The 20,122-nt window shown below is 39.8% G+C and overlaps 2 protein-coding genes across 8 annotated transcripts in view; both read right to left on the bottom strand.

Annotated features, from left to right (window-relative positions):
- Positions 1-3,365: 3,365 nt before the first annotated feature.
- Positions 3,366-7,532, bottom strand: LOC144535070 (uncharacterized). Its single transcript, XM_078277342.1, has 7 exons — positions 7,364-7,532; positions 6,192-6,331; positions 5,399-5,521; positions 5,022-5,049; positions 4,797-4,838; positions 4,036-4,111; positions 3,366-3,950 (listed from the first exon to the last, which is right to left on the bottom strand). Exons 1-7 carry the CDS (start codon positions 7,392-7,394, stop codon positions 3,893-3,895), a joined length of 498 nt encoding a protein of 165 aa, XP_078133468.1. The 5' UTR covers positions 7,395-7,532; the 3' UTR covers positions 3,366-3,892.
- Positions 7,533-10,940: 3,408 nt separating this feature from the next.
- ldlrap1b (low density lipoprotein receptor adaptor protein 1b) overlaps positions 10,941-20,122 on the bottom strand; it is a 31,087-nt gene continuing 21,905 nt past the window's right edge. For 2 of the 7 annotated variants that reach the window (XM_078277309.1, XM_078277316.1), the window contains exons 6-9: positions 18,499-18,594; positions 15,316-15,449; positions 14,919-14,953; positions 10,941-11,614 (exon numbers count right to left, since the gene is read on the bottom strand). In XM_078277309.1, the coding sequence (XP_078133435.1) occupies positions 11,470-11,614; positions 14,919-14,953; positions 15,316-15,449; positions 18,499-18,594 (410 nt within the window). In that variant the 3' untranslated portion in view covers positions 10,941-11,469. Of the gene's footprint in view, positions 11,615-13,025; positions 13,058-14,918; positions 14,954-15,315; positions 15,450-18,498; positions 18,595-20,122 lie in introns of all 7 variants that reach the window. The other 5 variants (XM_078277315.1, XM_078277314.1, XM_078277313.1 and 2 more) reach the window with 5 other exon arrangements.

Raw genomic sequence — 20,122 nt, 5'->3', positions numbered from 1 at the left:
TTCTGTGTAAGCGATAAACTGTCCTGAAGTCAAACTTCATTACAGGTCTCACTCCCATGACAGAGAGACAGAGATTAGTGAGATGATAATGATACCTTTGTTGGTGTGAGATACATTAGGTGATTAGAAGACAGGGGGAGATGAGAGACTCCAATCCGGTTGTAGAAATGTAAGCTATGTCCCAATGCAGGGGCTGCAGACTTCGAAGGCTGTGGCCTCCAAAGGCTACAGCCACTGAATTGGGACATAGCTATAGTTTCAGATTAAGCTTCTCTTAAAATTTGTGAATATGGGCCTAAAAGTATCAGGGTCAAGATCCATAAGCATGCACTCATCACGCGTGTATGTTCTCCTTTTTGAAACGTTCTCAAAAGCTTTGATTGATTTTTTTTACAAGGGGAAAAGCATTGTTTCCTGTGAGGGCTGGAAACTGGACCACTCCTACACACTCTCTTCTTATCTTTATTACACAAACATATTACACACACACACACACACACACACACACAAACCACAAACCCTAATCACATGACTTCTGAGTAACAATCACCTCATGAAGCTTAGACTCCTACTTCCCTGAAGTCTGAACCCTAAAAATTGTGTTTTGGTAAATCACAAAATATCACTGTTGTCTTGGCAACTACTGTACAACATGAACAACAATGAAGGGTCACATGATATGGCAACAGATTCCCCACACCAAGGGTAATTATCTCTTATCCTAACAAAAGATCCAGTCTTCTCGCAGACTATGACTGTTCAAGTTAAGTTAAATGCCATCACCTTTTTTACAGGAACTGTCCAAATATGGTCAGATGTACAGTAAGCTTCCTGGGGGGAAAAAACTGGGGCTTTGTTACCATCCTAGCTACAGGAAAAGTAGCTTCCTGTAGCTTCCAGTTTTTTTTACAACTGCTTACAAACAAAATCCTTACATTACACAACACATTTTGAAACCTCTTACTCAAAAAGCAGAACTCAACACCAAATCTCTAAAACCAAAATCTATTTCTCAGCCTTTCACATTTTTCAAAACACTACACACAATTCTCTACCTAAGACCCAAAAATCTAACATGAAGGGACTTGCTTTCCTTTTCCAAACACAACTAATCAAAATGCTACACTTGTTCACCAGGTCACACACACACACATGTGCAAACGCTAATTGCTTAACAGATTACTAACCAATCACTGATTTAGTATATATAGGTCAAAGGTCAGAAGACCTGTTTTGAACAATGGATGCCAACAATAGACAGAGAGCAAGGGGAGTAGGAGGGAGAGGCAGGGGACGACAACGGGGACAAGTTCAGCCAGATCAGCCACCCCCATACGAACATCTGGCCATTCACTAACATAACATACAGTACATCTGCCTATCTGTGAACACTTTTTTTTTTTACCGTAACACATAACAGCAGACCTGTTTCTCATTGGCTGAACCGGTCACATCATCATCCACTACGTTTATATTGTTTATACACAGACACCCATTGACGATGACATGACTAGGACGCCGTCCCACCACTTCCTTCATAAACTTGAGGTCATGACCCCAGTGAATCAAAAGTGGAGTAGTGTGTTTTATAGAATAAATCATGTTTAGTTTCCACAGAGAAAGAAGTCGGGCAGCTGTTTGCTGAAACATATGCATTTGTAGATTATTTCCCTAAACTTTATTGATGAATACTTCTAACGTTTTTACATTTAGTCAATTAAAAGTTAACACCATGAGAACATTAGTTATCTTGTAGTTCCAGAAAGGCGCTTCCCCCTTTTTATTAGTACAGTGTTCACTACTATCTTAACATGTAAGAAACAGTTTATAGAGCTGACACTGTTGTGACTTTTAATCTTCAAATAGGCAGAGAGAGAAAGTATGGCAGTCTGAGTAGTACTGTCAGGTTACAGTACAGTGTGTGGACCTGTGATGGTTAAAGTATCTGGTCTCTCCTGTGTGACAGCTGCTAGGAGCTCTCAGCATAAACAACTCTGAAAGTGTGATTTCAAATTCCTGTCACACGTTATCTCTCACACCACCTCACCCACTTTTCACTGGCTGAGACATATCACCAGATATTAAGACACACCCTTTTGCTAAAGAAACCTATATCTACATAATAATACATTTTGACAAAAAAAAACAAAAAAACTCTTGTTTTTAAAATGGTAGCCTTTTTAATGCAGAAAATGTGACATGAATTGATAAATTACTATAAAAACAAATTTCATAAAGCAGACAGAGTAACCAGACGGACTCATGACTCAATGACTGGACCACCTCACAATCCACTACAATTATATCGTCACTATATCGCGCTCCACAAAACAATTGTATTGGATAAAATTACATGCATCCAAACCCTGCAGTGTATTTATAATTATATATATATATATATATATATATATATATATATATATATATATATATATATATATATAGTGTATACAATAATAATAATAATAATAATAATAATAATAAAAATACATTTTGGCATATAAATACTATGTTAGCATATGTATATCTGCATATAAATATCAGGTATCATTTCATATTTCATTCTTATTTACTTACTGTAGTTTATATTTGTATTACCCAACAGTATGGACATATGAATTTATAGTTAAATATTTCAATAACATATTATGAATGATAAGGATTCAGATGCACATTAAGAGGGATTGCTATAATGCTACAGGACACTGAAAGGGCACTCCCTGGTGCTGCATTACGAGTCTCTTAGCTTCCACAGCTTTGGTTCACTTTAACACCAATATGGGGCTTCTGACTGGACCTGGGGAGGTTACTATATTGCTATTGGAATGGAATGGGCCTTGGTCCACAAAGTGCACTTGCGGTCTGTCTGTCTGTTTGCTTCCACAGCCTCAAAACTATTTATATGTGCAGTGCACCAATACATCATAGCCAACTACTGGCTGTGCAATTATTATCAAGGGTGACACTGTTAAAATACTATTAAGCTGAGATACTGCTTCGCCAAATGTAACAGAAGTTTTATCTCACCAAAGATGAGACTGAAAAAAGGCCATATGTTGACAAAATTAGCGATATGTCTAGAGAGAACTGTGGTGGATTCGGTCTTAAATGTGGCCAGGAACAATGACACAATGAGTTGAGCTTATAATGCCATGATACTGTACATACAACACAAGGTATATAGTTTCTTAAATCACATTCAAGTACATATGATTGTCCTGAACTGATTGCATTTGTGGATTTTCTTTAACAAAGTGTACAGCCTTAGATAATATATAAAAGTAAAAAAAAAAAAAATATATATATATATATATATATATATATATATATATATATATATATATATATATATATAAAGTGTTTCCTTGAAACTTTTACTTGCTGCAGTGGCCTGTTGACATGATGGTATTGGTGGATGTCGGTTAGAGAAACCTATTCAAAAACGGATTAGCTATGGTAATAGATATTTTGGCTACTAACCTAATCAGTAACATGATTTCAACTGTGACATGAATGCATAACACAAATCAGATAGCAGAAATATGGATTTAACGAGGGAATCTAGTGTATTGTTTCAAACTGGGAAAAGATGGTTAACCTAAAGAAAGGCCAACCACACAGATTTTTTTGCCAAATGTAAAGATTAGTGCAGCAGAATTAAACTGATAATATAGTAATAATGAAAGCACAATGCTACTAAAAGAATGTAGGGAAACACTGTAAGAAGCATTGATATAATTCTCAGCATGATTATGTCATAATACAGATGTAGATAGTTAGGCGGGCTACAGTAGGTTTACTAAGAAGCTACTCTAGATGGCAGTCTATATTTAGATAGATTGATGTAATCAATTGAAGAAAGGTGAAAAGACGAAAAGCTTTCCACTTCCCCCTAATTCCCCATCTCCACATCAGCTGCTTTTGGCTTAACGGCGTCCGATTTGCATTCCCTACCAATGAAAATAGAGCATTATTTCAAACTGCCCATATAAAAGAATGCATGTTACTTTACATACCGATTTGATTCGGAAATACCTGAAAAAAAGTATCCCTAGCACCACCAGGAAGATGGCTGCAACACCAACAATTCCGATCCAGATGTAGGAAAACTCTGTCAGGACAAAGAGTTTGACAGTTAATCAAAACAACAGACAATTTTTTTTTTACCTAAAAAGTTAAATTATTTACTCAAATAACGTAATTATCACAAAGAAAATAGGCATTTTCTTTTAGTTTACTACAATTCATGCATATTTTGAACGGTAATCGACAAAAAATTGGCATCGTTCATTTTGTAAATAAGCAGTTACTTATTATTTATTAATACATCCATAGATTTATGCTGCAGTGTATTGTCAAATTAATAAATGAGTTGATCAGGCTGGTTGTGGTAATAGTTTGATCCCCCCACCTGCTCTACTGTAACTGGTGATAAGAGTTACAGATGTCTACAAAAGGTAAGACAAACAGTGCTGCGTGAGGCCTCGTAAGGCATTCTTTCATTACGGAAAAAGCCAATTTAGCTTCATATATGACAACTACTGCTGTCTATTTAGTTACGAATGAAAAATTCTTTCAATCTAAGGTCTGTGTTGCTGTAGTGATTTCACACCGCACTGCCTCCTGTTTCACTCAAACGGGAAGCAGTACAGACACATGATGTAACCTTTCATTAACAAATGTTTCATGCTTAGACTGCAAAACACAGGGGAGACACACTGCTGCTGTAAGATGTCACCCATATCTGATACTGTACACAGATTAACTAATATTTATGGCATTTACTTCTTCTTTACCTCGGTGTTTCTGAAACCAGGGGGCATTCAGCGTGCAGTTGACTAGAAAAAGAAGACATTCTTACATCAGAACACCAGATAAAGGAAAACACTCATAATGACAATCACAGATACAACAGGATGAGACAATCTGACAAAAGGTCAATGGTGGAACAAAATCTTTACAATTCCAATGGAAATAGATGTCATTTAAGAGTTCAGTCTAGGACAGGAAATGATACTCACTCGCACAGTAAGCCATGTAACTTTCCCTCTATGGAGAAGAAACAAAGGGGCAATACAGTGAGATTATTATTGACAGAAAGACAACATTTTCAAATGAATCCTATCTTAACTCTATGTTTTTAGTACTTCTGATGTCAAAGCTATCATAGCTTATCCATAGTGCCATTATCTGATTACCAAGGGAAATGTAAACTAACTCTTCAATCTCCTAACTACACAATATTATTTGGACTAAAACAGTACCTTACATAATTAATAAAGATCTCGTTCTTGTTTTAGTTTTTTTCTCGCATTTCTTATATTTTTGTATATACGAGCTCATATTGTGAGTTGGTCCTTGTGAGGTAATGCTTTTTTATGTGGTAAAAGTCCAATACCTCTGAGATGCAGTTTCGTTTGAAGATGACAGTGTCAAAGCATTTTGTGGTGACGATAGCATTGATGGTGTGTGTCAAAACCAGCTCAGGATTCTTCTCCTTGTGGTTTGCAATCACATGGTCCTAAAGTCAACACAGAAAAAGGGGGCGAGGGGAGGGGAGACAGTGAGTCCAACTCTCAAACCATATAACAAAAACCCTCATGTCTGTTCCAGCGAGGTTACAGTGATACAGTATGCTCATCAAAACAAGCTTGGCTATCACACTGCAAGTAGTCTTGCCTTACCAGACCTATCACAATCGTCAAATGCAGATGTCAAATGCCACATAAAATATTAAATGAAGTTAACTGCCCAACACAGTAGCGTGAGCTATTTAAATTAGCTGGATACAATTTGCTCCTACGAGTGTATCGCTGTGTGTACTTTGTCCACAGCAATCCCCACCAATCGGTCCCAAAACATACCAGTTAGATAGTAAATGTTGTAAACATAATTCTTTGTAAATCTTTACAATCATTCCCCGAAAGAACCAAGCAGGTCTGCCTTGTTGCACGATCCACATTTTCTTCAAAACTTGCCATTTTCAGCATGTGGCCTGCTAGACTGAAGGGATTTTGAGAACGGCAACAGACAGAGAGCGGAAGGTGAGGGACAAAGCTTTATCCTGGAAAAGTACTTCCGTTGATTCTGATCATGTATTTGTGAGCTATATAATGTCATGAGAGATATGAGAAACATAGAAAATTTGTCAGAAAACACTAAGCTAAACTATTCTGGCTTGTCTAACTTACAGCTGTCCACGAGTACTCGCAGTCGGATGGCTCGACATCCGAGACACGAGACACTTCTGATATTGTGTACATTGTAAATTCAGCCTCCTGAGCGGCCATGCAGTTAATGTCCTGTCCACTGCAAAGTCGTAGAACACCACCTGTGGACAAAAAGACAAATACATCCCATGAAGCAAGATGTGGTTATGAAATGCTCTAATTCGTGAAGACTATGTCTGCAAATAACTATGAAACTGGCAATGGTAACACTTACACTGCTCCTCAAATGATCTGGTTTTGGGAAAGAAGATGTTAAACATCATTAACCCCTTTATAGTTTTTATTCTGAAACATGCATGGGACTATACCACTAATGCTTCAGTACACAGTAATAATCTGCGTATTTTCTTTGTCGAATGTTGTAACACCCCCTAAATCGCAGGTGTATCGGGTAATATGGTGTCACGGAATTGTAAGCTAATAAAGATCTACAGAAGAGGGCATGGGGTGTATTCCAGGCCGATACCCCAATACAGAAAATCTCTGCCTATCCTCCGCTACCGTGCACTCCGGGCTCATAGACTACTCTGCCTTTGATTAGCCAAGAGGCAAATGGCGGGTCATGCCTTCGCCATCCTAGGAAACGCAGATGGCTGACCAGCCGGCGAAATGAAAAGGATACACCCGTGTTAACAGCCCATGTCACGTATAGTAGTTGTTAAACACACACACACACACACACACACACACACACACACACAACACACACAACACATCGAATCTAACAAATATGTTTCTTCTCATTTCGGGCAATTATGAAAAAACTTCATTCGACGATACTTTACGAACTTAATCTGTGAATGCATCACAGTCCACAAACTTTTTCTTGCCATAACGTATTAACTCAGGTGAACTTGCTATCGCTATCAGTGCTAACGTTATTTGTCCATCGAGGCTATTCGGGAAGCGGTCAATATGCTAAAACGGCTAAACAATGCTAAAACAATATCGCTATATGACACACTTCACAACAATAGTCATACCATTTGTTATTGTTTACAATTTTATAGCTAAGCAGTTTTCACGAGTGACGCAACGTGATAGTGTCGCGAAACGTAAAGTATTTGCTCTGTGCTGTGGAGGTTGTTGATTTCAATCAATTCATTTTAAACAATACATTATAGTTTACTCACATAAAAATAATAAGCAACACTCAATCTGCATCTTGCCAGCAGCCAGCCAGGCTTTTTCCTCTCCAGTCTGATGATGGGTGCTCTAGGTGCTGCTCTTTAGTCTGTAGCTATACACTTGTTTAGGGGTCTGTTGGCAGCACAGACAGTAAAATTAGTTGGCTGATGCAAGGGAACACTGAAGGAATTCATCATGTGATGAAACCACGTGTACATTACAGTGGTGAAGTGGATTATTTCGACCTGAAAAAAGTGCGCAATACTGCAATTAGAACCATAGACATTATATAGGGTTAGAACATGTCGCCATGTTCGCCACCTTTTGCCATTTTTCATTAAAAAAGGAGATGTGGAGCGGATGTGAGAATGGGCAGGTGGAGCAGAGGCTGATGTGTGTGTGTGTGTGTGTGTGTGTGTGTGTGTGTGTGTGTGTGAGAGAGAGAGAGAGAGAGAGAGAGAGAGAGAGAGAGAGAGAGAGAGAGAGAGAGAGCGATAAAAGAGACAAGCAGCACCAACTTAGGGCATGTACCAGAGGAAGTGGCAGCAATTGGTAGGCTACTGGGTGGGTGTAGCACCCATGGTGTAGCACCACTGGAAACATCTGGAACAGCCAGACGTGCAATGGTGATGGTCTCTGCTGAATGGCTTAAAATAAGGAAAAATTCATCCCCAATCAATAAGCTCACAGAGCCATCACTTAAATGTTGTCGGTCAAACAAAAATGTCAGTGCCTTTGCAGAATGAAATCCACAAACACACAGTGTGTTCTTTCAAACAAAGATATCTGCCCTCTGTGCCAGGACAGACACTTCTTAGTTTGGAAGATATCGAACAACGCAATACAACACTCGTATGCAGTAGGCTTTACTCTAGAACTCCAGTGTCCAGATTTTTTTGGGCTTTTTCCCTTTATTATGTAGTGACAGTGGATAAACATGAAAGGGGGAGAGAGATGGGGGATTCGAACCCATGCTGCTGCAGGAGCAGACGCATGGGGCAAACGCTCTTACTGGGTGAGCTAGAGGCCGCCCCCCCAAAGTGTCTTTGTGTGCAGTGAAGCCTGTGTCCCCTAGGTCCTGTTTGCCTGGGGACAGACATTTCCAAGTAGAGCTGGGCAATATGAGACTAGATACCGTCTTAGATTTTGGATATCGTAATTTCGTAATATGGCACAAGTGTTGTCTTTTCCTGGTTTTACAGGCTGCATTACAGTAAAGTTATGTCATTTTCTGAACTTACCAGACTGTTGTAATTGTTGCCTTTACCCACTTTAATAATAGTCATTATATCCACATTACTGATGATTATTTATCAAAAATCTCATTGTGTTAATATTTTGTGAAAGCACCAATAGTCAACATTACAATATCGTTGCGGTATCGATATCGAGGTACTTGGTCAAAAATATTGTGATATTTGATTTTCTCCATATCGCCCTGCCCTACTTCCAAGAGTGGTTTTCTAGCATTCCAGTGGTTCACACCTTGATCTGCAGCTGGATTCTCATCCGGTGACAGAGGGCACGAATGAAGGAATAGGAATAAACATCACACGTACACAATTTTACTTTTATTGAAATTAATGAATTAAATTAAATTCATATATAAACAAATGCCAAAAAATAACACTGGGACCCTCCCCGGAAAAAAAATAGTAAACTAGCAAAGTCAATGCAACAATATAATTTAACATACAGTGGTAGAGTGCCGATAAAACACATTCACCCCCTTTGGACTTCATGTTTTATTTTTTTAACTATGAATCACAGTTGATTAATACGACTCACTGACATGGTCAAAGGAAAGACTGCCATGTTAAAGTGACAACTTAGCAACTTTTAAACTTGGTGCTATTTGGAGTTTCGCAGTTTCCTTAAATGTTGGAAAAAACCCGATGTGATTCACAGTTAAATCTAGGGTTGGGTATCATTTAGTTTTTTTACGATACCGCTGCTAAAACGATACTTTTAAAACGGTGCAGGTGCCTAAACCGATACTTAAAAAAAAAAAATGCAAATACTTAAAAAAGATAAAATGGAGCCCAAAACGACAGTCGGCGACATTTAAGAACGGCTTGTTTATTGCTAAGGCCATATGGTCTAAATTAAATGATTTATTAAAAATGGAATAACAATAACTTATAACAATAATTTATTTCACCTGTAAATTGCTGGTAAACGACAAAAACAACCACTAGATAGAAAAAGGGTATTTTACAATAACTTTGAATGCACTACGAGGCTGGCGAGGCAAGTTTCAAGTGAACGCAGCGTCTGTGTTGTTTTTCCGACAACAGCAGACTGTCTCGGTGTTGGAATCCTCTACAGGGAGACACAGTCACAGTTAACCGTGTTTAATCCAGCTGCTAGCTAACGGTAGGCTAACGTTACCTGCTGCCAAGTGTATTAATATGTTAACTATAGCGTCACATGCAGCGATGTTTCTGTTGCCTCTAACGTCTGTTTCGGAGCATCAGAGGACAGCGCTGGCATTTCAGTAGCACCAAAATGAGGCACCAAAATCCGCGTTACTATTCGATCCGGTAGATATCGGTTGTTAAGGCACCGGTGCCGTATAAGCACCGGGTTTCGGTACCCAACCCTAGTTAAAACAATGAAACATGAAAAGAGTGAATAGAGGCACTGTATATAAGCCTGAAGAATGAGTTTGATGCTTATTGATATTAAATTCCCTTACATTAAATGTGCTTTTAAAAGGTGGATGAATGCAGAGTGCAAAAATAGATTTTGCATTAGAAAACAAAAATAAGATTGTCTTTTTGTTGTCATCCATTTTCACACAAACACTCTTTGACCAAAACATACACACACACTTTTTTTTTTAAAGCTTTGTTGCCCAACGAAAGGCTGAATCCTTGAAGCACATATAGGTAGTAACTTTGTTTTACCCAATACTGAAACTGAGGCATTGGTGGCCTTCACCACATACTTTCCCCTCTAATCCAGTTACATTTCTTTATCTTAAATGGAGAAAGTTAAAGTGCTCATATTATGCTCATTTTCAGGTTCATAATTGTATTTAGAATATTAGAATAGGTTTATGTGGTTTAATTTTCAAAAAACGCCATATTTTTGTTGTACTGCACATTACTGCAGCTCTTCTTTTCACCCTGTGTGTTGAGCTCTCCGTTTTAGCTACAGAGTGAGGCATCTCATTTCTGTTCCATCTTTGTTGTGAGTCTCACATGCGCAGTAACTAGGTAAGCAATAGGCTTCCAGCCGATTCCAGCAGCCATCAGGCTGAACAGGAAGTCACAGAAACTGTGGTCCGATTCCGATTGAAAAAATTGTTATTATCAGACCCATATATCAGCTCCTACACAGTCTCCAGTTGTTTAAATTATGACAGAGTAGCTCTCTGTGTATGTATATATATATATATATATATATATATATATATATATATATGTATATATATATATATATATATATATATATATATATATATATATATATATATATATATATATATATATATATTATATCTTTATATATAATATATATATATATATATATATATATATATATATATATATATATATATATATATAAACAAACAACAAAGGAAAGGGAAAAAGCCAAAAAGCATAATATGAGCACTTTAAACTAAATACGTGACAGCACCCTTTTTGACCTTTACCTCACTTGTCCAAAACTCAGCACATCATAGTTCTCATATCTCACTTCGTACACTTATATACTGTACATCCACACACACGCTTTCTTCAACGCAATGTACACGAGCACATACCACAAAGACATTACTAACAGTGTATAGGTAAACAGACACAAAAAAAGGAAGTTATACACTGACTGTAACAAACATTAAATGACTGCATGTTTTTCATAGAAAAGGGATAAATTGGTTTGTATTGCTTTGGCCTGTTCTGCGAGCAGCCTGCTCGTGTCTCTGTCCTCCTCTGGTCGTGCAGAAGCATCAAAGAGCCACTCGACATAACCACGGAGAGGACTTGGCAGCAGGGAGAAGGTGGGAAACCGTGCTGATGTCACAAATGTCTGTTTTGTCATTTCAGTTTCCAACCATGTTTTACCACCATTTCTCCTCACGTTTCCCTGTTTCCCGGAGGCTTCACTTTAAAAAAGTGTCTTTTTGTGTGGTGAAGTCCATGTCCTCTTGGTCCCATCTGCCTGGGGACAGGCACTCTTCAGTGTTGAAGTCCTGAGGGTTTACCCCAATGTCCAGGACCTGGGGGTTAGTGCGAGACTCAGCGAGTCTGGAGGAACAGAGGAAAACGGACATTAGTAACTGCTATGACGAAACCGGAGTTGTGATCAAAATTGCAGTTATAATAAATAATAGTTATAATAATAATAATGATAATTCATTACATTTAAATCAACATGTGAACAATTGTAAGTACAGTGTGTAGTGTACAGAAGTTATGGACATAAATATGACTACTAAACTGAGTGGCATTCCTATTTCAGAGTTTCTGCAGGTTTTACCAAGTCAAATTTAAGACTTTTTAAGACCCTTTTAAGACCATTATGAATGAAATTTAAGACATTTATCACATCAACTAAGCCCTAAATTCAGTTATTTTTCAAGCCATGTATAAATAAGAAAATCCGTTTTATGTCTGTGGTACAATCCGAAAGACACTCGTGCCAATAACATGAAAGCTGATTGGCTGCAATATAAGTTGAATGTTGGTCTCATTTGTAGTTGTAATACAGTGAAATTAAAGAACTACAACACCAAGGAATAAAAGAAAATGAGCATTAGAGGTAGCGTTGCATGGACGTAGGGAAAGTAAGTCAGGTTTCAAATTATTTAAGACCTTGAACACTATACTTCAGCGAATTTAAGACTTTTTTTTTTTAAGATGACTTTTTGGGCTTTTCTGCCTTTAATGGACAGGACAGGTGAGAAAGGGGAGAGAGAGGGGGAAGACATGCAGGAAATCGTCACAGGTCGGAGTCGAACGCCGGACCTCTGTGTTGAGGCATAAACCTCTAAATATATGTGCGCCTGCTCTACCCACTGAGACAACCCGGCCACAATTTAAGACTTTTTAAGGCCTAAAATTTTGTTTTTGAAATTTTAGACTTTTTAAGACCCCGCGGAAACCCTGCTATTTGTAATGGAAGGAATCATCATGATAAAATAAAAGCAAAGCCACATTAGGCATTTCATGAACTAATCATGGCAACCCAATCATAAACCACCCTAACATACATACATATACAACATGCCTATTTAAAACACATACATGTTAGACCTATATGTGAACACACGTCGTTTACATTCACCGTAACATCTCTCATTCAGTGTCATGGCACTAACAAGAGTGCAAAACTGATGGATGTGAGGCGGAGACATGAAACACTTGTGATGGAGACGGGGACACAGTGGCACACTACAGCAGGTTCTGTGGCAGTGAAACTTGTTTTATGAAGCTCAGGGATGGATTAAACTGTGGAGTGACAGCGAGGAGTGACAGCGAGGAGTCTCTCCCCCCCCTTGTTAATGGTATATGGCCTTCAAAAGAAAGTGTGAAACTACATGAGTCCCAATCAATCTGGATGAACACTGATATCCAGACAAATGAGCAAGCTTGAATAGTAGGTTGACTAGGGGAGAATGAGGTGAAAGTCACTAGATCCAGTGAATGACATTGTTACCTGAGTAGGATTCAAAGCTATCCAGACTGCGGCTGGGGGTGCAAAGGAAACATCACAAGTCAGGCAACAATTAAACTCTGAGCTCTTCTTAACAGCGTCATAATAAAGTGAATGGATACATTTGCATGGCCACAGCATTACTCTATGTCCAAATTGTTATGGTTTACCGTGAGGCCATAACGTCAGGGTTAACTATACTATACTACTAACTATAGGCCAGCAATGTTGCCTTAATCTCTGCCAGACAGAAAACATTCACATCACACTGCCCTTTTCCTCACTCTGATCAACAGGCACTTTAACAGCTACAACAGGGGCTGACACTCCACAGCCAGCAGATGGCAGTACAGTCTCTCAAATTCATCTGCAGCTCATAGCGAAAAGAACAGAGACAAAACTGTCATCTAAGAGAATTTCAATGCCGCTCATCAAAATGAACAGGAATTAAAAGTTAAGAATAGCCACATTGAACCTGGGAATTAAAACGTTGGTGTTGCAGTAAGGGAGCAGATGTTTTTGTGACATGATCTCTTTTGTTAGGAGGGAGAGGAGGCCCTGGTGCCTGTGAGGTTAACATACCGAGTACTTTAATCAAATCTATGAGTGTATAATCTGTCACTACTGAAGCCTCAAGAATAAAGTTGTCTCAAAGTAGCTGTATAATGGTGCATGTGTTTCTAATCTCAAGCTTAATATAAGTTACACCCTCTGACCACAGATCTCTGTATATGGTTAAGGACTTTACTCAAGGCACAGCTATCCATTAATCTGGAGCTTATTTCAATCCTCACGTAAAACTGTATGTGCCACGCACCAAATATCAGGTATCATCCTTTAACCATCATTCTGTAATCTTCGCATTCACAGAATCATGAATCGCCCTCCAATTTTCTCTTCTCCGCTCTGACCCCAACATCACCCGGTACAATCATTTTCTCCTGATGGACAAAGATGTCAACGTGGTCCTCAGGGCCCCCTGGATTTCCTTCAATTACAGAAATCTACATGCGGATGCATCTGCGCTTATGCTGGGAGCCTCCTCATTAATCACAGAGCGGGAGATAAATGGCGTTAGGGTGTAATTGCAGTATGTGCAGACAAATAATCATCTGATAACAGGGCTAAAATGGCCTCTTAGCAGTTTAATTACAGAAACTGTGGAGTCCATTCTCCCTTTCCCTAAATAAAAGTGAGAGAATAAGAAGTCCACTGTCCAGTTAGCAGAGGGGAAAAAAGGCAGGGCCAAAGGAAATAAATGCACTAATAAAAGTGTTGAATGAGTCTTTATGGCAGTCCGAGACAAATAGCTGTAAAACAGCAGACCACCACAGCTAAATTGAAACATTAATCACAGTGGACTCCATTCAGATTAGTTTGTTGATGGCGTAAACAGAGTTTAAGGAATTCCAATCAGCCCAGACAATGGACTTGCCCGTCAACCTTGAACCTGCAAATTACCAGACGTGATCTTCTTCCTGAGTATTCTTCTGGTGCTTTTATTCCACACTCAAAAGAGTACTACCCTGCAGGATAAGTTACTTTCCTGTGGGTTTGTGATAGAAATACCGAGCAATGTGTCCCTCAGCAGCACCCATTTGTAATCACAGGCTTTTCGAAGCTCATGTGAAATCAGTGTGGGCCTGAGACGATAGTAAACGTTGCCTACAAAAGCAGCATGACTCAGGGCGGGTGTCTGCTGCGTCAGGGCCTGTAAACTGAGCCCGTCTCCTGCCCGTGGGAGCGCACCGGGGGTAAACCGAGCAGAGGGAGAGGCAGTATTTATTGCGAGAGCAGCCCAAAACCGCAGGTGGCTATTTCCAGAACAGCAGCCTACGCGGCCGATTAGCAGAGCCCGGGCCTTTAGGGAAAACCCAAATCCACACTGGTTCTCACCTTGAGAAAGCCTCGTCCAGACCGTCCTCCAACTCCTGCCACACAGAACACACACATATTGGTTAAAGATAAGTTTATGTCTTGAGAGATGATAAGCAAATACTGCTTTTTAATGAGATGTACACAGTCACCTCTTGACACTTTTTTCTAGCCTCACATGTTTAATCTAGCAGCCCACACCCTCTCCAGCTATGTGATCATTTGATTCTGTTCTGTTCTATAGGCTATTATAGCAGCTGTACAACTGTCGAATCCACTCCTTTGAATACAGCAGGTACAGTACATCACCAAGCACTTTGGCTAATTTATCGGTGCTTCCTGCATGGCATTCTGCTCTTCCCATCTTATCTAAGCCTGAACAGCCAAAACTTACTAACCAGCCCGATTATTGTCTTACCCATACAGTATTGTTGTTCTCTGTTGCGTGATTATGCACCATAAAGGGATCCAATTCAGTCTGCTTTGTTCCTGAGTGGACCAGCGCCACGTTGGCTCCCTCTGCCAAATCCAGAAGCTTTGCTGTGGCTACCTCTGTAATACAAAATAAACACAAAAACATATGAAATGCATTTGAATTCACATGCAACCTTCCAAATTTTCCATGAGATGCAATTCCTAGCCCTTGAGACGAATGAATATAAATGACTGTTTGATAAATTAACCATTTGATGAGTTGCTGTGATTATCACAGTATTATGCAACAGTACACAAGCACGCATGCAGACAGTCTCTGATGACACGATATTGGTTAAGGTCCACTCTCTTTTTTAAGGCCTCTAATGTATCTCAACGATGCAGCCATCTGTAGATTGTCACTTATGATAAGTGAGCATTGAGTAACCTCCTAACTTGCACGCCTAACCACGGTGACACCACTGATCTGTAATGGGATTGGCTTGTAATGGCCTTGCCTGATGATTAATGTATGTCAATAATGTGTGTCAACACTAATTTCTGTCTAGTCTTAAGGTAATGTTGTCCACAGTAAAGGCTCACTGGCTCTTCTAATGTTCACACAACTTAACTCTTCCCTGCTGAAACTTAAAATCCTTAAATTACCGTTTCCCAATTTTCTATGTTCCTCACAAGAGTAGGGTTGGGTACAGAATTCAGGACTTTTAAGGCACCGACCGGATTGCCTCTTAAGTATCGAGTACCGTAAAATGCCTCGTCATTCAATACCATTTCAATACCTAAGGAGCCAATCTCATCAGCGTCAGTGAGCCAATAAGCATGCAACATGCTTCTACCAAGATGTAATAAAGCTGCTGATTGGCTGTCTAACGTTACACGTCGTGGAGGAATGCAGGAAACACTCTACGTTACGCATAGAGACAGGGCTCACAAAGTAGGAGCTGAAAATATAAATAAAAAGATTTGTGCTGTAATGTGTAATGTTGTACATTCTTTTTGTTAAAATAGATTTTATAAAATTGGTATCCAAAAAAAGTATCGTTCAGGAACCGGTATCGAAGTCACGGTATTGGTATCAATCAATTTTTGAACGATAAACAGCCCTGCACAAGAGAGGCTCAATACAAGTGAGCCAGCCTGCAATAAAAAATTCCCTTTGACTTGTCATCTCTGTCAACACTGGCTCACAGGCATTTAGAGTATTCAGCTGTTATGAAGGAAATATTGTGGGACTGGGGCTGTCATTCATGGGACAAGAGAGGGGGATCAAGACTCATCTGATGGCAAAGCCCCTGAGTTAACAGCCTAGGAAGTTAGGCTCTGGGAGCAAACACCCAGCTGGCACACTTAAACTAGAGCCTCGAACGATTAGTTGATTAATCGACAGAAAGAAAATTAATCCGTGACTATTTTGATAACCAGTTAATTGTTTCGGTCACTTTTAAAGCAAAAAGGCCAACTATTTAGTGGTTCCAGCTCAAATGTAAAGATTTGATACTTTTCATTGCCATTTATGAGAGTAAATGAAATGTCTTTCGTTGGTCGGACAAAACAAGAAAAGTGAAGATGTCACTTTGGGCTCTGGGAAATTGTGAGGAGCATTTTTCACAATTTTGTTTAACATTTTATAGACTAAATAAATATTTGGCAGACTAATCGATAATGAAAATAGTGGTTAGTTGCAGCTAGCAACTAACTACCAGCAGCAGCTATGACCAAAAGCTTCTATCCCGATATACATATCTTCATAACGAAATAAATCCCAATATAGCATGTTTTCTGGTAATTCAATAGTAATATATAAATAAAAAATAGTCTATGAGAAATAACCAACAACATGGTAAAGCCTTTTTTTGTATACTCCTGTGTGAATAAATACTGCGTAACGCAGTTCAGCCGCTGGTTTTTCGACATTGCGGGAGAATTAACCTTTATAAACATTTAATCCTGTGAAGAGGAGGAGACTGAGAAAGGATGATCGGTATCAAGCAGGCTAAATCCTCGGACAATCGGGGTGAGACAGGAAGAAGCTGCATTTGTATTTTGTAGCCACTGTAAGAGGCCTGGTGCCAGGAGAGAGCTGAGGGTATCGTGTCTCATGAATATAGCTGACTCACCTCTGACAACACCACTGATCCCAACAGTCTCTCTGACACAGTGGCGTGCCATTTGATCAGCCAAAGTGAAGGGTACATAAATGTAACCTTGTGATAGCTCCAAAGCTCTGCTGTGCCCAATAACTGCTTTAAAGGCTGGCAGTGAAAACCTCTTGCAGGAAAGAAATGTTCAGCCCGTTTCAAAAGGCACTCAGAAGCTTCTACCGTGTATTACTCTGTTGTACATTCACGTTAATTTGCTTTACAGAAATACAATCCGCTGGCAGACGAATGACCCACAAAATGGTCAGTGGGATAACGTCAGTCCGAAAGCTCACAGCCAGCCTCTCTGCTGCCAGAATCTGTTTCCAAGTCCTACTTTGTTAAGTCTTCTCACTAGGGGATCATCCTTAAAACCTGTGTCTGTCATAAAATGCTTCACATTCAGGGCCACAGCCCCAAATAAAGTGTCAGAACAGATTTAGAGAGATCTCTTTCGGGACGGAGGCCACCTGGCTGGCAGAGGGGGAGGCTCAGTACAAAGCTTATGTTTTCAGATGTTTTTGGAGTTGCCTGCCTCCGTCTCAAACTGAAACCTCCAGTACCAAAAGGATTAGTACAGTGGCCGCTCACAAAGTGTGACAGGAAAAAGGCATGCACAAAACAGACGAACAAAGAGAAAGCATTATGGAGGAATAAGTGTACAGCCATTGTGCCACTGGTGGGGGGGAATGAAAGGTAGGCCGAAAATGTAGGCTTCTTTCATGCTTTTTATGCAAACAGGACTGTAGTTGTGCTTCCAGGGTGAAGCAGAATATGGCTGTTTGTCCATGAACACTTCGGTTATTATAAAATGTCATAGTGATCGGTGAACCAAGATTTGTTTTTTATTGATCTACAACACAGGAAGGGAGCGTACTGTTTTTAAATTAAACAAGCATAATCATTGCCATTATAATCATACAAAATCACCTAAAAATGTAATTTGCCCCCCCCCCCCGAGGCTACGATTACTGTGACAGAGAGGGCGAGGGAGAGAGAAAAACATGATGATGGGTGACATGACTCACCTCCTCCCTTCAGGCTGCCCAGGCTGGCCGAGCTGTCCGACTGAGAGTTACTGGCTCCTTCTCCGTCTGAACACGACTTCACTCGTTTTTCTTTCTCTGTGTGGGGAACACAGAGAGAGAGAGAGAGAGAGAGAGAGAGAGAGAGAGAGAGAGAGAGAGAGAGAGAGAGAGAGAGAGAGAGAGAGAGAGAGAGAGAGAGAGAGGCAAACTATGATTCAGGAGCTAGTTAACACAGGGTGGGTGACTAAAGGAACCGTTTACTTTTCAAGATACTGAAAAGGTTTCACTAACCAAGCAGATATTGTGTGTAAACAAATTAGCCAAAAATGCGTCACCCTAGGAATTTTTGTCCAGTAAGGAATGATCCTCACTCCTACTTTTGAGACGCTTGATAAGGGCCTAGTCTACTCACAAATGCACACATAAACACCCATCTCTACCTACTAACTTAAATATCACCATTTCCATTGTGTGAGGTTAAGACAGATGCTCAAAACTAAATCAAAAAGCCACACAGGAAAACTTCTGAGCAAGTGTGAACTCCCAGAGGGGCCAAGATTCTGACCCGCTGTAACTCAAGCTTAGAATACTGTGGCTACAGAATTAATGTCCATTTCCGTCTAGGGACACCTGCTTACATCAAGGAGTTTTTAAAATGTCATCATCCTTGATCTAAAAAACAAACAAAAAAAACCCACCCCATTTCCCATGAGCCCAGGTAGCGTAGTGATGACAGTGTTACAAAACTTTCCCCAGGGCACCTGTTTTCCCCCATTGCCTTTCCAGTGCATAGTTATCAGCCTGCTAACATGGAAGCAACTTAAAGATATGCAAGTTCAAAGCTAGATGTAGTGTTTAGAGTGAATATTATATGAACACAGATTCATAAACAGAGAAGGGGAGCAGAAATGTACAGACGAATGTGGGTCAGGAATGTGTGGTGGGCTGTGGAGAACCACTGTGGGTGGTGGAGGAGAAGTTGTAAGAAACAGGAGCAGCAAACTAGACAGACATACAGTAGATACCCCCTCTTCCTGCCCTGATCCTCTGGGGTCTTGTAACTTTAATGAACCCAGACTCAAAAGGATTTATTTGCCTCTCCCTATCTCCTATTCTTCTTCTCTGCCACACGAGAACACCACTACTTATTTAAAAAAAATATTCTTCCTTTCCGATCCATAACCCCTAACCAGCTAGGCATCAGCTCCCTATCAGTGACACCGTACTGAACTGGGAAAAAAAAAAAGAACCCAGCTTGGCTTATTAAACGGCTTATTAGAAAAAAAAAGCCGAGGAGAGATGAAGAATGATGAGAGAAGGAAAGGGCAAGCAAGACATAATGAAAGTATGAGGTGAAAGAGTGAGGAGGCAGCAGATTTAACATTCAGCTCAGTTACAAACAACCAAATGAAGAGGCATGAGCCAAGGAGCCTGTGGCCTTGATGTTGGGAAAATAATCCCTCCCCAAAATGGAAATGTGCCCACATTAAAACATTCCTACACACCACAGTAGAAGGGGTAGAAATGTGGAGTAGATAAAAAGAGTTGCTGGAATTTTTTAATACAGCGCAAGTGTTTGTCTCTAAAGGACTGAATAAATAAGCTCCCTTCGCGTGAGACAGGA

Source organism: Sander vitreus, chromosome 20 (assembly GCF_031162955.1).
Source record: "Sander vitreus isolate 19-12246 chromosome 20, sanVit1, whole genome shotgun sequence".
Classification (NCBI taxonomy): Eukaryota; Metazoa; Chordata; class Actinopteri; order Perciformes; family Percidae; genus Sander; species Sander vitreus.
This window is presented reverse-complemented; position numbering and strand designations above follow the sequence as displayed.

Excerpts from the sequence above, each read along its gene's own strand:
- LOC144535070 (XM_078277342.1), bottom strand. The coding sequence starts at position 7,394 with ATGCAGATTGAGTGTTGCTTATTATTTTTAT. Across the intron at positions 5,522-6,191 it reads GCGAGTACTCGTGGACAGCT|GACCATGTGATTGCAAACCA; the intron begins GTAAGTTAGACA and ends TGTTGACTTTAG. Across the intron at positions 5,050-5,398 it reads AACGAAACTGCATCTCAGAG|AGGGAAAGTTACATGGCTTA; the intron begins GTATTGGACTTT and ends TCTTCTCCATAG.